The 14,681-nt window shown below is 43.1% G+C and overlaps 1 protein-coding gene across 1 annotated transcript in view; it reads right to left on the minus strand.

The window, feature by feature from the left end:
• LOC6550898 (lachesin) overlaps window positions 1-14,458 on the minus strand; it is a 21,601-nt gene extending 7,143 nt beyond the window's left edge. Inside the window, exons 1-6 of the mRNA XM_001976770.3 lie at window positions 14,318-14,458; window positions 7,853-7,962; window positions 7,560-7,745; window positions 6,191-6,291; window positions 4,089-4,180; window positions 3,878-4,006 (exon numbers count right to left, since the gene is read on the minus strand). Coding sequence (XP_001976806.1) covers window positions 3,878-4,006; window positions 4,089-4,180; window positions 6,191-6,291; window positions 7,560-7,745; window positions 7,853-7,962; window positions 14,318-14,423 — 724 coding nt within the window. The 5' untranslated portion in view covers window positions 14,424-14,458. The remainder of the gene's footprint in view (window positions 1-3,877; window positions 4,007-4,088; window positions 4,181-6,190; window positions 6,292-7,559; window positions 7,746-7,852; window positions 7,963-14,317) is intronic.
• Window positions 14,459-14,681: the final 223 nt, after the last annotated feature.

The raw sequence follows: 14,681 nt of genomic DNA on the forward strand, positions 1-14,681 counted from the left end.
GCTAGCGCACTTGAGGGCCAATTGAGTGTGGCATAATTTGATGGTGTGCGCTGCTGGCTTTTCCCGCTTTTCCCCAACTTCCCGCCTGCCAGAATTTCTCCACTCATTTTCCAGAACTCATCAGAATGCAGTTCATGCAGAGGACGTCGGACGGTGCTGCATTGACAACTCTTTTGCCGATGGCCCAACTTTCGTATTTATTGTCACTTAGTCCGGGTGACTAAGGGACTGAAGGGACTGACATTTTGGGGGAGGTCCTGACCAAAATTGGTGGTTTTGTAAAACCTGCCAGAGGACCGAAATGCGAGTACCCTGCCCGCAGCTAACAGCTCACAGATTGCACATTGTCTTCATCTATTTTCGCACCACCCACATTCCCCTGCCCTTGAGACATTTGCGGCCATGTGCATTGATAGTTGATTGCTGGTCCAGCAGCGTGCAACTCCGTGTTTCGTCCTGGCGCCAGGACCTTCCCAGCCAGAGGATTTTAATTGATTTACATGGCCGACTGCGCTCTGTCTGAGCCATCAACTATCTCGGCAGCCGCTTGTGGTTAGCCCTCTTAAATTTCATTTATGCATATGGAATAACTAGGTTGCCATTTTGCTCGTTGCAAGTGCCACACGCTTAAATAATGATCAATTATTTTAAATCTGCTTTCTCAACACACTAAAATATATTAATTGCTAAGTTTACGAAGCGACAATTGATTTTATAAACAATAACATTAGGTGTATTAATATGTTTGATTTTGTGTAGGTGCAAGAAAAGTTGCTAGTGCGATGCAGTGTTAATCGACAGACAAATATCTTCGACAAGTAAATATGAAAATGAATGTTTACATACTAATCACTCGATTCACATAACTTTTCCAAGTAAAAGACGCCAGATTCAGCCGCTGCTTTAATCCATATGTGGATCGGGGATCGGGGGTTTAGGGAATCAATGAATCGAGGAATCAGGGAATTGGGGAAACTGAGTCCTGGAAACTTGCCACATTTAGGGTCTACACTCAGTGCATTTATGCCGGATAAAGGACCTGCAGTCCCTCGGCACTTTCGCTGGGCGATTTGCAATTTTGCAATGATTATTCTGAGCATGTTCCTGCCTGGCCAACGGCCACCTTTCAACCTTTCACCTTTCACCTTTGGGCCATTCAGCCATTTGGCCAGGTGCTCCTACTCTGCTGCTCGCTCGCTTTTGCGGCAAACAAAGCCACAAATATGCACTAATGACGTCGTCAGCTGCTGCCACTCCTGCCACTGCTGCCACACGCCCCTTTCCCCACCTGCCCTCTCCGCCTTGCCAACTGTCGCCCCGAATCTGCCCAGTTTTCACCCCAAAAATTTACCAGCAATCTGCAGCAGCAGACTCGCATTTCGGGCAATTGTTTTGGAGAGCTTGAGCTGGTCGAAGGTGACAAAAATTCTGAACCCATGCGTGTTGCAAGCGGTTAGTCGGCTTACAGTGCGCTTCACGGGCACAGGTTTTAGACCTAAACTGCCTGAGTGACATACTTGTACATCGAAAGGATAATAAGGTGCTCGAATGTTTTGATGATGCTTTAAGGGGCTGGGATTCACAAGGGAAGTGGTCGAAATGCGTCGGTTACATTTCTTTCCTGCACTCTTTTCGTGGCTTTCAAACGAACGTGATTTTTCTCATTTTGCTGCGTTTGTTTCCTGTGTGTTCGATTTACGACTCACAAAAAGGAGGCGGTGCACAAAAAAAGCAGGCGTGGCAGTGAAGCAAACGTGCCTCGTGACCAAGACTGAAAATAGGAACGAAGATGGCATGTCCGGTCTGCTTAAAGATACAGTGTTGCACACGGCAAACGTCAGTCTGCTCGCGGGAAGTTGCATGTTGCTGCCGGGATGCGGCACGCTGTTGCACAGTTCCTGTTGCACATCCCATAGGTGCAGCTAATTAGGGGAAACGGCTAATAGGCCGACGAACGGAAAGCGCAGTGCAACGGAAGCGGGAAAGGCGGAATGCAGCAGAGTGTAGCACTGCAAAAAAAAACCTGCCCTATTTGAAAGAGTCCTTTTTAGTTACGCAAAATACAAAATACACGGTGAAAGACCACTAGAAACACGTGTGTGTGTAACCTTACATTGAATATATATATCTTGTAAGCTACAGGATTTTTATCACTTTTTATTTGCCGTGCATTTTTATCAGCTACTTGCAGCAGCGGCAAGCCATCTGCAACTGAACCATCTCGTGGAACTGACTCCACCGAAAGTTTCCGGAGCCACCAACTCTTTGGCAAACAAATTGCAAGGAAGTTGTTGCAAAATGGCAACAGGAAAAGTAAACACGCACCGGAAACGCGGCACAGGGGAGAGGTGGGGGTAGGGAAATCAGGGAAAACGCGCGGAACTCGCTACTCGAGTTGATCAAAAAGTTTTCCCAGGTCTCTGGCTCGGCTGCTTCTTGCAGATAACTGCGAACCAGTGACTGTTTACTGCTGACAAGCGGTACAAAATGTTCCACTCAAATGGTTGAGACCACAGTAATACTCCCTAAACAATAACCCGATGGAAATAACAAATCGTAAAATCGTTACACAAAATGACGAGCAATATCACTTATTAGGCTTATCACTTACTTGCCACCTGTGACCAGCAAAAAAGTCTATTGTTTTACTTTATTTAAAGTCAAGCCATTTGGATTACGAAAGAGTTTGGAAGATTAAATGTAGAAGCGAAATATGGTATGCATTGTATCTGTTTTTACATATCCCAAAGCTTAAAGTTGTGCCATTCACATGGACGCAGTGCCACTTAAAGACCGCATTAACACAATGTCAAAATGTTAAAAGGCGTGATTTTGCCACCTAACTCTTAGGGGAGCTGCACTGGAAACGATCCGAAAACCAAATGGGGCGCTGAAGAGGATGGGGCAGGACAAACAAACGCAGTGCCACCCACAAGCCGCCCTTGCCACACCCACCTCCTTTGGCTGCCTTGATGATTGAGTGAACTGCCACATGGCAGTAGAGTCAAAAGTGCAAGGGTGGGGATGGCAAAACGACGTGGAAAAGCTGGGGGCTAGAAGCTGGCCAAAAAGGGGGCTTGCGAAAAATAGTGGGAATTTGGGGAGTGGGTAGTGGGTAGTGGGGAAGTACAGCACGTGCTGCAGACAGCTTGACAAAAAAGACTGTGGCCCACCAAAGAGCAGCAGACCCATCTCCACCTGCAAAAAAAAAGAAAAAAAACAGAAAAAAAAAAGGAAAAAGAAAACAAAAAACAACAAGCAAAGACGAAGCAGGTAATGCCCGGTATCAGTGACAGGATTTAAACGGATTACAACAAGGACAATCGAGTTAGCACGGCACATAGAGCATAGGACCCGGGTTTACCTTCTGTCTTCTGGCGTTTGCCTTCTAGCACACCGCCCCCGCATTATTCCCATTCACTCCTGGCGCCACTGAGGACTCCCTGCACACCGAGAAAACGAAGCCTACATCGGGGCTAATTTGAAGTAATGTAAGTAACCCGTTTCGTTAAAATATTTAGCAATTTGTGCAAATCTATCAGCATTAAAGGGTCGAGGGCTCTACAGTTGGGGCACTTTTTAACGTAGTCCAGTTGCTTGGCTCTGCTGCATCATCGCAGTGTAGGAACTTAATGTAAGATAAACGCCACAGCTGCCGTGGCCAAAACCCAGCTGGCTGACTGATGTTCATGATGGCGATGGGGATGATGATGATGATGAGGTGACGGGATGCGGATGTGGATGCAGAGGAGGCTGGGCATGTGGATACAACACCAACACCAACACCAACAGCAACACCGACACCGAAAAGAGTTGACCAACCGCAGGCTGCTCTAATTAATGGCGCAGTGCCAGAACGAAGGAGGCAAATACTCACAGTGTATGCTGAGGGAGATGCGCTTTGAGACCGATGGGGGCACTCCGTTGGAGGCGATGCACAGATAGGAGCCCATCTCGTTCCTCGAGATCTTTGATAGCTTCAGCACTTCGCCGCGAAAAGAGGGCGCTGCAAGTGGGCGGAAACGAGAAAAGGCGGGAATAACAAATAGACACTTCGCCGGCAAATGTCCTGCGAACGGGATACTTACCTAGGGTCTTAGTGCCCACATTGTCCTTCAGGACAATTTCGTTGCCGTCTTCGCGCCGCCAGGTGACAATCGGTTCCGGATAACCGCGGGCCCTGCAAATACAATGCGACAAAGGTACAGTGAGGAATCGATAGGAGATAAAAACTAAATGTCCATAAATGAATTTACCTATGCTCGCCCTTTGAATTCAAATTGGCTGTTATGCAGGTAACACTTTCTGCCCTCCACTGCAGCGCTAGCTCCACCACAAGATCGAAAACCATTTAGGAAGCCATAAACCATGAACCAACTGGCCACGCCCCCACAATGTTGATGGCAAATGGAAATGGGAAACGGCAAATGGAAGTGCCGAGATGCCAAATGGAAAATATTCAAGTTCAGTGGCTTATTAAATTTAATATGACGATGCTTCAGCCGAGCTCTCTCCATTGTGCCTCGGTTGGGGCAAAAACTTTTGTGCAATGCGAAGGCTGGGTGGAAAAGCGGAAAAGCGGAAAAGCAGGCAGGCAAAACGCTTGAAGCCAGCAGGCGCTCAAGTGTGTGGTGCAGTTGGAAAAACCCTCCGAAACCTTGATCGACATCTCAACTCTCCTCTACTAGCTACATTCAATTGGCGTTTCTTGGATCTGCCTCTGTAAACATTCAAATTGCACCCCTTAAAAATGAATTTAATCGAAGGAAGGTCCAGTTTGGACAAATCAGTATGTAAACATTATCTTTCGCAGAGATGTGCATTTACGATTTCCAAGAACTCAAATCAGGCAGTTGCCCAGAGAACATACCCTTCAATATCACCCAGTAGTGGGTATTTCGTGGAGAGATGCGTGTTAAGACAGCAGTTGTTCAACAGCAAACCAGACACGGGTGTGGTAAATTTTTATGATGCCGCAAACAGATGCAAAATGGCTAAAAAGAAAATCAGCCAGAACACAGATACACAGGAACTCCTGTACACATGAGCAATACAATGGGCCAACAGTTAGCAGTCAGCGGCAGTTTCTTGGCCATGTTTAGTCGGGCCAAGACAATCCCTCTCCTTTTTTAGCCCAACTAAGTGCAAAGACGGCTAGACAAAGCAAATTTCACTACGGTTCAGCAACTTATTCAACAACTCTCGGAGTGGCCCTCGCTAAATGACCTTCTTCGTTTTGTTTAAGGGAAGCCCTTTGTCTTTAATCTTGCCAATTTTAAGGGAATTATGATTGTCTCTTTGGACAAAGTTAAATTCTGTTCGCTGGAAAATGTTCCCAATAAGTTAAATAAATACTCGATTAGTACCTCCGCTTACCGCGTAAATATTTCAATAAGCCTCAACAGCAAAAGTTTAATTATTATTAAAGTTAACCAGTCGATGCTTTTAATGCTCGTTACGCAAAAGTTGAATTCATTTTAAGGGATTTGCACTAAGTGGCATTAAAAATGAACGGAAAAACAAAAGAGGAATTTCGCAGACAAGTCCTCTAATAGCTTTCCACATTTCCACACTTGCACATTAACACATGGAAAAGTGGGAAAAGCGCGCTTATCGCCATCGTTTCATCATTTTGCGGTTAAATCGTAAAAAAAAAGCAGAGCAACACTTCGTGGTTGCGGTCAAGTTCATAAATCAGCCACCAAAAATCTCCCCCCAAAAGCCCAGAACACAAATTAGAGACTGTTTTTGGTAATACCCTAATGTCGCAGTACCCTACTGCCCTTCAGAATGTACGCACATTTAAGAGTCTAGGCGAAATCCCAGCTTGGATTCAAGTTGTTCGCAAAACTAAGATACCCGTAGGGCTTAGCCCCAGGGTGGCCAAGGAGTTTCGGTGCTAAATCAAGAGAAATGAAGTGTCACTTAATTTGTTGACATTATTACACGGAAAGCGAATGGAAGTTGAGAGGCAAAAGATGGAAATGCTAGATTGCGAATGGAAACTGGCATTTAACAGTAGGAGTCAAAACTTTAAGTTAATAAGGTATATAGTTTAGGTAATGATTTACTTGGAATACTCCTATTTCTGGAACGATTGAACGGGCTTATCCTATTGAAACAAGTTTACTTTTGTGATTCCCATTGAAATGCTCTGGCCAAGCTAAAACCATATACGGTACATACTCACCGACATGTCAATCGCACGGAACTGCCCTCCGGCACAATCACATCGGAGGAGGTGTCCTCGCTGATGAAGTCCGGCGGAATCACGACGTCCAGGAAGCCAATCTGCAATTACCAAAAATAAGACAAAACAAGAATAAGAATAATAATATTAGACACCAGGCAACAAAAACATTAGCACGCACCGGATTTCATTCCACTCACTTAAATGATCACAGATTACTAAGGGGACAAGTGCACACTCCAATGCATGGCGAGAAAACCCCAAGTCTTCTCAATACTTTAAATGTTTGGTGAATTAGTTTAAAAATTATAACATAATTAATTGACTTGCACTGCTCGTTCGTTTTTATAAAAATAAAGAATATAATTATATAAAAAAGCACAATAATATAAATAGGCTAACTATACTAACTGTGTCATTTTCTCCCAGTGTACGCTTGGCGAAAATTCGCTGATTATGCAAGTGGCTCGTAAAGCAGGAGTAACGGCAAAGTGTTTTATATGGCGAGTAAAGCGAAGTGATGTCGAATAAACTAAGAATAAACTAAGCCAAGGTAAATAGTTTAAGTCGAGCCGGGGCGTGGCAAAAGGGGGCGGGCAGTGCGGTGCACTTTGACCCTGCTGCCATTCTTGTTGTTGTTGTGAGAAGCGTAAAAGTGCAAATAAAAATTAAGGAAGCATGAAATACATTTTATTGGCACCATAAACTTCACTTCGCTGGACACACGAGTGTACGTGTGAGCGGACACACCCATTCACACACACACGCACACGCACACACGGCGTACCAAGTACCCACACAAACACACAAAATGTATATATGCATGTGTGTGTGAGCACATGATGCTGCCAATTTATATGCCCCAACATTTTCCTCCTTCCACCACTGTTTTCGCATAGTTTTCGCTTTCGATTTGCTGCGCTTTCCTTTCCCCAAACAACTAGAAGAATAAGTGGGTGGAAAATGTGGCAAATCGAAGGGGGAAATGGTGGAAAGCAAACAATAACCGAGGCAAGTACAACAGCTCAATGCATTCGCATTTTTCTCCACCGTTTAATGCCGCATGAAAAGAATGGATCGCAAAATGGGAATATCATTTTCACCACAACGTGCAAAACACCGATGAGGTCGTGCGAACAATACGAGTATATGAGACATGAATAGAAGACAGCTCAGGACAGGACAGGACAGAAAACTAATCAGAATTTAACTTTTATACTTTTCCGCGAATTAGAGTGCGTATACGTAATTTTGGTATATGACTGCATTACTCGCGTCAAGTATACGCAGTGTATACGTTATTTTGGCATTTAAATGCGTTACTCCCGTTAAGTATACGCAGTGTATCCTTAATAAGTAATTAACCCACCTGGCTCTTCATCGGATCCGTGTTCAGTTGGCACATATAGCCGCCACGATCCTCCTCGGAAACCGCCTTTATGTGCAGATTCCACGTGTTCTGGTCCAAATGGCTGACCGTGACGCGAGGATTGTGCGTGATTACGTTCTCGTGGATGGCTTGGATGGCCTTGGTGTCGGCCTTGAGCCAGCCCACCTTATTTGGAAAGTATGTTAAATGCAACATTAAAAACTCGTAAATAAAAAATACTGAGTGCCATGCATGCCGGCATTTCAGTGCAGTGGCGTTAACTGATGACTTACCCGATAGCCGCCCAAATGTCGGACGTGACACGTGAAGGTTGCATCGCGTCCGACGGCCACGGACACGTTGGAAATGCTCTCCACGAACTCCGGCTGAAAGGCGCCAATTGCTGCAAGGATGGGAAAAAAGGAGCGAGATTAGAGTGCAGCGGTGTGTGAGTGTGTGTGTGTGTGTGGGTATGGCAGTTAATGATATCGCGCCAGTTCACTGGCAATGCATTCAAGGCCCTTCCCTGGGAAATAATCCACAGCCACCCCTGCGAAATACCATGGCCGCCTCCCATGTTGCGCCTGCCAAAAAGTCCGTGATTTATCGCTTTTAAATGTGCCCCGTAACCAGGCATATACCAAGCAGCTAACCACCCATCCGCCCACTGCATTCCGGCCTTGCCAACAACTTTACTGTGCCAGACGACCGGCGGCAGACAATTTAAAGAGCTGCGGCGGCTAATTGAAGATCGACATCCGGCTGCCTGGCAGTGCGACTACGGCAACGGCACTTTGACTCTCCGCGAAACGAGAATCCGGAGCTCGGGCAAGAATCCGGGACGGACTCGGGTACGGATACGGTTACGGGGCACGAGGCACACGCAAATATAAATAATTTATTGAATCATCGAGAATCAAACATTTCACTTGCAAGTGCTGCAAAAAAGTTTTCCAGGCCGTAAAGCAAAAAAATAAAAATAAAAAATGCGAAGAGTGCAAGTAAAATAGTGAAGAGGGTTGATACTCTTACACATTCGATTATGCGGCATGGATATTTTAATGTATTAAGTCGTTTCATCCTGCCTTTCTAATATACTTATACCTACTTATAGTTTATTACAATGAATTTTAATTTAACTGTCGTTATAAAGTTGTAAGGTTCTTGTGTAGGTTTTTTGAGGGACGCAGAGCAGCGAGCCACTCAAAAATGAGCTGAAGAATCCGAAAGACCCCGTTGAGGTGTACGGACAAAATAGAATAGAGTGGATCGAAGGGATTCACCAGACAGCGGCAGCCACGCACGACTGCTGTCCTGGCCACAAGCTCCACCCAAAAAAGCGGAGAAGCCCGTTCCACCGGCGTCTACATCATCGTAATGCATGCAAAAAACTTTTGGCAAACTTGAAATTTAAATATTTATAGACAGTACCGTTTGGCTCGCACCCACCGACGAGTATTGTGTGTAGAAATATATATGCGTTCGAGTGTTGTAGGGCAAGATGTGCGGCGAATGTGAGGAATATGCTGAATTGACTCAATTGGCCAAAGGCATGATTTATCGCACTTTCGGTGACTAACTCGTATGTGCGCCTGCCAAATGCAAAACGCAGTAGCTGGAAGTTCTGGAGTTGATAATCTGGATAATCTAGTTGCCGGCCACAAGTTGGAAGTATTCAAGCAAGTTTATTCCGGCATGTGAATGGCTCCATTGGTGAATTAATTGCTGCACTGCACTTTATTTTGAGATCGCACTGATTGAATTCATTATTGATTTATTGGCAAATTCAATGTTGATTTATCCGCCATGCCGTGCGTGAGAAACAATGATGGAATTAACAGAGTAAATTTATAGCTGCAGTTAAAGAGCACAGAAAATAATTGCCCTTCTTTGAAGTTTTTATTGCACAATTGGCGGCGCTTTTGAAAATGTCATTTCAAATGTCAACCATTAACAGTGGTGATTGGCAAGGTAATTAATTCTGCAGGTTATCTATCACATTCATTATTGATAACAAAGTATCAGCACATGACGCTTACCGAAAGCTACCTCATTGGCAAATAAGTTGCTGATTAATTTTACAACAAAATCTGTGCGTTAAGTTTTAAGAGCAGCAAACTCCGGGATTTGGTGTAGGAAACTCGCAACCACTTGGCTGGTAAGGGCCACCCTGAAGCCAAAGTGTTGTGGGTGCAGACGGTACAGTGGAGCCTGGCCCCTCGCACCTCCGGCAAATGGCAAATGGCGAATGGCAAATGCTGTTGCTGCTTGGCTGACTGCGGCTTGTTTGTCAATCTGTCGTAGACTCTGCATGCAGGCGAAGATGTTTTCCAGCATTGTGCCAATCCCAATGAACTTGTCGCCGCTTCCCCGCCCCCGGGAATACCAACCTCCCCCCCACCGTGCCACTCATCCAGTTGTTTGTGAACTTTGGCCTGACTTCTGGTCGTGGGTCAGAATCCTTGGAGCCTCTCTGCCGGGCACTTTCAGCTGCCAGAGGAGCCAGAGTCAATTAACCCTCGGCTTTGGTCCACTCGAAATGCGAAATCCAGGTCCCCCGCCTCATAAATCTCCGCCTTCATTTCAATTTTCGGCTCCACCATTTCGAGTCTCGTCTTGTCAATTTTTTGGCTCACATCCCGAGGCTCCTTTTCGCATTTGCCCGGGAAAAAAGTTTAAATCACACAACGACAATGAGGATTTGCGGACGCAAATTTATGGCTCGGGACATTGGCAAAAGTTAAGCAAGGCAACGTATTAGATTTGGGTGGCTGGCTGGGTGTTTTATGTGTGTGTGTGGGTGGCAAGGTAAACAAAGATGCCAATCTGCATGGGAATGACAGTGGGGACTGGAGACCGAGAACTCTGATTTCTGCACTAAAAGAAAAACATATATTGGCATGGGCACAACCTGGGGATAGGGAATTGTCAACCATTTAGTTCGTTAGGAGTATCGAATTCAATTGTTTCTTTCACTGTAGCACGCTACCTTTTTCACCGGCCGTTCGTTTTTTATGGCCTCACACTTGAACAGGCCCACAAATCCAGTGGCAAAGCACCAATGATAGGTGATAATGGCAAATTTGAAAGCCAAACAGAGTGGCTTTCCAGACCCAAAGACACTGAACTTGCTACAACACTGACGCTGAAACAGAGGTCGAATTTGGGAATTTGGCCTTAAAGTCATGCTTTGGCCAAGACAAACAAATGACTTGCAAGCAAAAAAAAAAAAACGACAACAAGGAGAAGCCAGCAAATGACTGTCGGTTGGCATTAAAATTAGCATTTTTACAAATCGTTGTCGACTGAACTTACATTTTTCCCCGACGAAAATTCAATTTAAATTTCTCGTCTTCTCCCCTTTTACCCCTAACAAATGTCGCGCAATTAATTGTGTCTAGATTTCTGTTTCACACTTTTTTGCAATATTTTTTTTTTTTTTTTGGGTGTTTTGAAAAGGGTTGCCCCTAATAATTGACAAAGTTTTCAGTGGGGGAAAACGATATATTCAAAAATGTATCTAGTATTGCTGTTTAAAATCAAGAACTTTATTTGTTTCATTGTTTTTGTGTGCTTTAATCAATCTCGATTTCGATCTTTGCGATTCTGTAACTTCAATGCCAATATATTTTCTCCCTCATTTTCGAATTTTATTCTTTAGGCGTCCCATAAAATGAATTACAAATTACGCGCATTTTTCGGCACAGAGCAACTTTTCCTCCCAGGAAAGCGGGTAAAAAACAAAAAACAAAAAAACAAAAAACTAGTAACTCCGTCTGCGGCTTTTCCCGCTGACCGCAGGCGCTAAAAGCCGAAGAGCCGCCGACGAAAAAACCATGATAAGTGCAGAATAAAGGGCGTAAGTTAAAGCTTGAAAAAAAGTAATGCATAATACACAGTAAACAAAATAATGTGGGATAATCTGGCGGCGTCTTGGAGGTGTCATAGGAATCTAAAAGGAAATGCGTGCAATTTCAGCTGGTGGAGTCTGGAGTCTCAACAATTTTTGAAGTATGACATTTTTTTTAGTACTTTTTAAAATAGGATTGAAGTGAAAGAAGCATATTTTCTCTGTTATTTTTAGAGTGCAAAAAAATCATGGTTACTGCCGGTGTTGTTGGTATCAATTAAGTCACTCGGGGGACGGCAACAGAATGGCCATTAATGGCGCTATCTCGCTCCCGCCATTTGGCCATACTGCGGTTTAGCTTACATTTCACATCCGGTGGGTGGTTTTTTGGTGGCGAGGGGGCCAAGGGGCTGGCGGGGGTCGTGTTACGGGCAGTGTCCTGTTTGGCAATTAATTTGCATATCATTGATATGCACACACAGTTACAAACACGCACATTATATTTGCTTAGGATTATTATCGGTTATTAATGTTGCTGTAATTGAAAATTATTTTCACTTTTATGTTTATCATTATCAGCTGCCATTTTACATCCTACATCTAGCATTTCCATCTGCGGCATTATCGTCGCATGGGAATTATTGTTTGCCGTGATTTAAGTGCTTTAAATATGCACATCTGCATGTATTCCTATTTATGCGTACCGAGGACGAAACGTGGGCCACGTCCATGCATAATTATCAACATTATGGGAATAGTTTTGCTACTGGTTGAAACTTTCTGAGGTTTTGTTGAGGAATTTTCGCACCATTGACACGTGTAAAATAATATATAATATTTCGAGCCAAATGCTAGTCAGCATGGGATTTATACTTTAAGTGTTACTGAATATATGTTTTTATGCGAATTTAATTATTTTGTAACGATTTTAGGTTTAATTGGTATAAAAATTAACACGGAATTGTATTTGTATTCTGTTCCCAATTTATATGCCATTATAAACAGTTTAGCACGCTTTGGTCTTATTAAGTAGAAAGTAGTTAGAAGTGGTGTTGTGTGTATTAAAGTTTAATAGAGTCATAATTAAGCTGATTTCTAAATTAGTTTGGTTTACTAGCCATTTAATGGCCTAGCTGCCCCACCGATTTCGGAAAATCTAGATCGTCGCATTGAAAGCCTCAAAGCGAATCAAAATTAATGATACGATTTACCCACATTGACTGGGGAATAAAACAAAGGGCCAACTGTTTTTAGAGCGAATCGCAAACAATAAAGACCACGCCGTAAATATTTAATGCGAGGAAGGAAAGTATTTGTGATTGTCGCGCCGACGTGAACAATTTGGCACTTCATTTTTTACAATTATCATATCGGTAGGCAGACAATCGGAACAGCAATCACCGGCGGCCAGGTGAAAATGCACCCGGGGAATATTGTGGTAAGAAGGGAGGGATGGCTGGAAAATGGGCAAGGTGAAAACATCATTTTTACACTATTGAAATGAGGCAAAAAATATGTGCGCAAAATTTACTGACCAGACAGTGTATCGCTAAATTAAACGACTGCTGAAGGTTGTTTAACGTAAGCGAAAAATATTTGTTTTTTGGAAAACCCTTTTTTTTGGATACCTTTAAAAAAAAATCTTTACACAAGATTTACCAACAATTACGTTTTAAGCCGCTCTGTGCTTTTGAAACATACTGTACTCGCATTGAACAGATTTGGCTCGAATCCTGATATCAAAAGGATCAGCTCTGAAAATGTGAGTGCGTATGTGAATGGACATGTAAATGTAAGTGGAAGAGTGAGTCAATTAAATCGCCATTGAATGGCCAGCGTTCAGTTTTCGATGTTGCCCGTTGTCTTTTGTTTATTTATTTATTTGTTTGTTATTTATACGTTTTAATGCCAAATGGCAATTGGCAATGGCAACAATGCAACGTGCAAAATGCAGTATGGTGAATGGTATCCATGACAGTGCATTAAGCAGTCTCCAGCAGTTATTAATCGCCAGTTTTTCCCGCTCTCCTCTTCATTTAGGGGTTTCAATAGCCCTGCAATACGGCGAAACAATTATCAAGTTGGTTTGCGTACGCTTTCCCGCCGGATTGCGTCCGTCCGTTCGATTTCCGTTTCCGTCGCTGCACAACACTGATTACAGGGTTGCACTCGGACAGAATACGGCCTCGATAAACAACTGATAAGCTCCCGATAACTCCTATAAGCACTCTTCAATGGGATCAGGACAAAAGCCAGCCTACTGACCAGATCTGATTTTTTTGCGGTAATAATGAGGTTGCATTATGACGCACTGAATATTATGATTTCAGCTGATTGAACAAGTTTTTTTGTATTGAAAAAAGTGTAATTAAACAGTTATTTATAGTTGAGGAGTGTTATTCTATTATTTTCTTGATTAAATTGATGCGTACCCCGGGATAAACGGAAATATTTCTAAAAGGCTTTTTAAATGAGCGGACCGACGGTAAATATAACGATCCGCTTTAAAAATATTACTACAAATATTACAACAAACATAAACCCACTTTGAATACGAGTATATGTATAAGCATTGGCCAGTTTGAGAATTTTATTATCAGAGTCAATTTGTTTACATATTACTTCATTCAACATTTTTCCTAAAAAGAAAAAGTTTATATGAAAAAGTTTTTTAGAAATGGAGTTCCTTTAGTCCTATAAGAATGAACGATTTTATGGTTGAAATTTGGAAAACATGACAGCGTTAAGACAAATTTATTCCAATTTTACTAGAACTGGTTCTCTACCTCGAGTTTTCTGTATTTTGAATTCAAAAAATGTTGTTCATCAAGTATTCACTCAATAATTTTTACAATCGACTTAGGCTGAGTTCTTGGATATTCTGTGTACACTTTAATGATCCTTTTACCTTCCAGAAGCGAAACGATGAGCAGCAGGTGAATCAGCATTTTGTCATTCCGATCGCACCTGGTAAACTGGAAATTCCAAAGTAATCGTTTCGCCGCGACAGGCATTTGGTATTAATAATTCCACAACGACATTTGTGATCGTCACGCGAAAAAAAAACCAGTTTCACTGCACTAAAAAAATTTAAAAAAATATTCACCCAAATGTTTATGTTGCAGAGTATATTTTGTATATTAATAGTTAGTTGTAACTTAAGGACGCGATTATTCCGAGCGTGCAGCTTCGAGTTCCGTTTGACCGTTTTTCAACCAGCCGACAGCGGCGACGTTGATCAACTGAAGATGCAGCTGCCGGAATAAGCATCC

The sequence above is a fragment of the Drosophila erecta genome, unplaced genomic scaffold (assembly GCF_003286155.1).
Source record: "Drosophila erecta strain 14021-0224.00,06,07 unplaced genomic scaffold, DereRS2 tig00000126-arrow-pilon, whole genome shotgun sequence".
NCBI lineage: Eukaryota > Metazoa > Arthropoda > Insecta > Diptera > Drosophilidae > Drosophila > Drosophila erecta.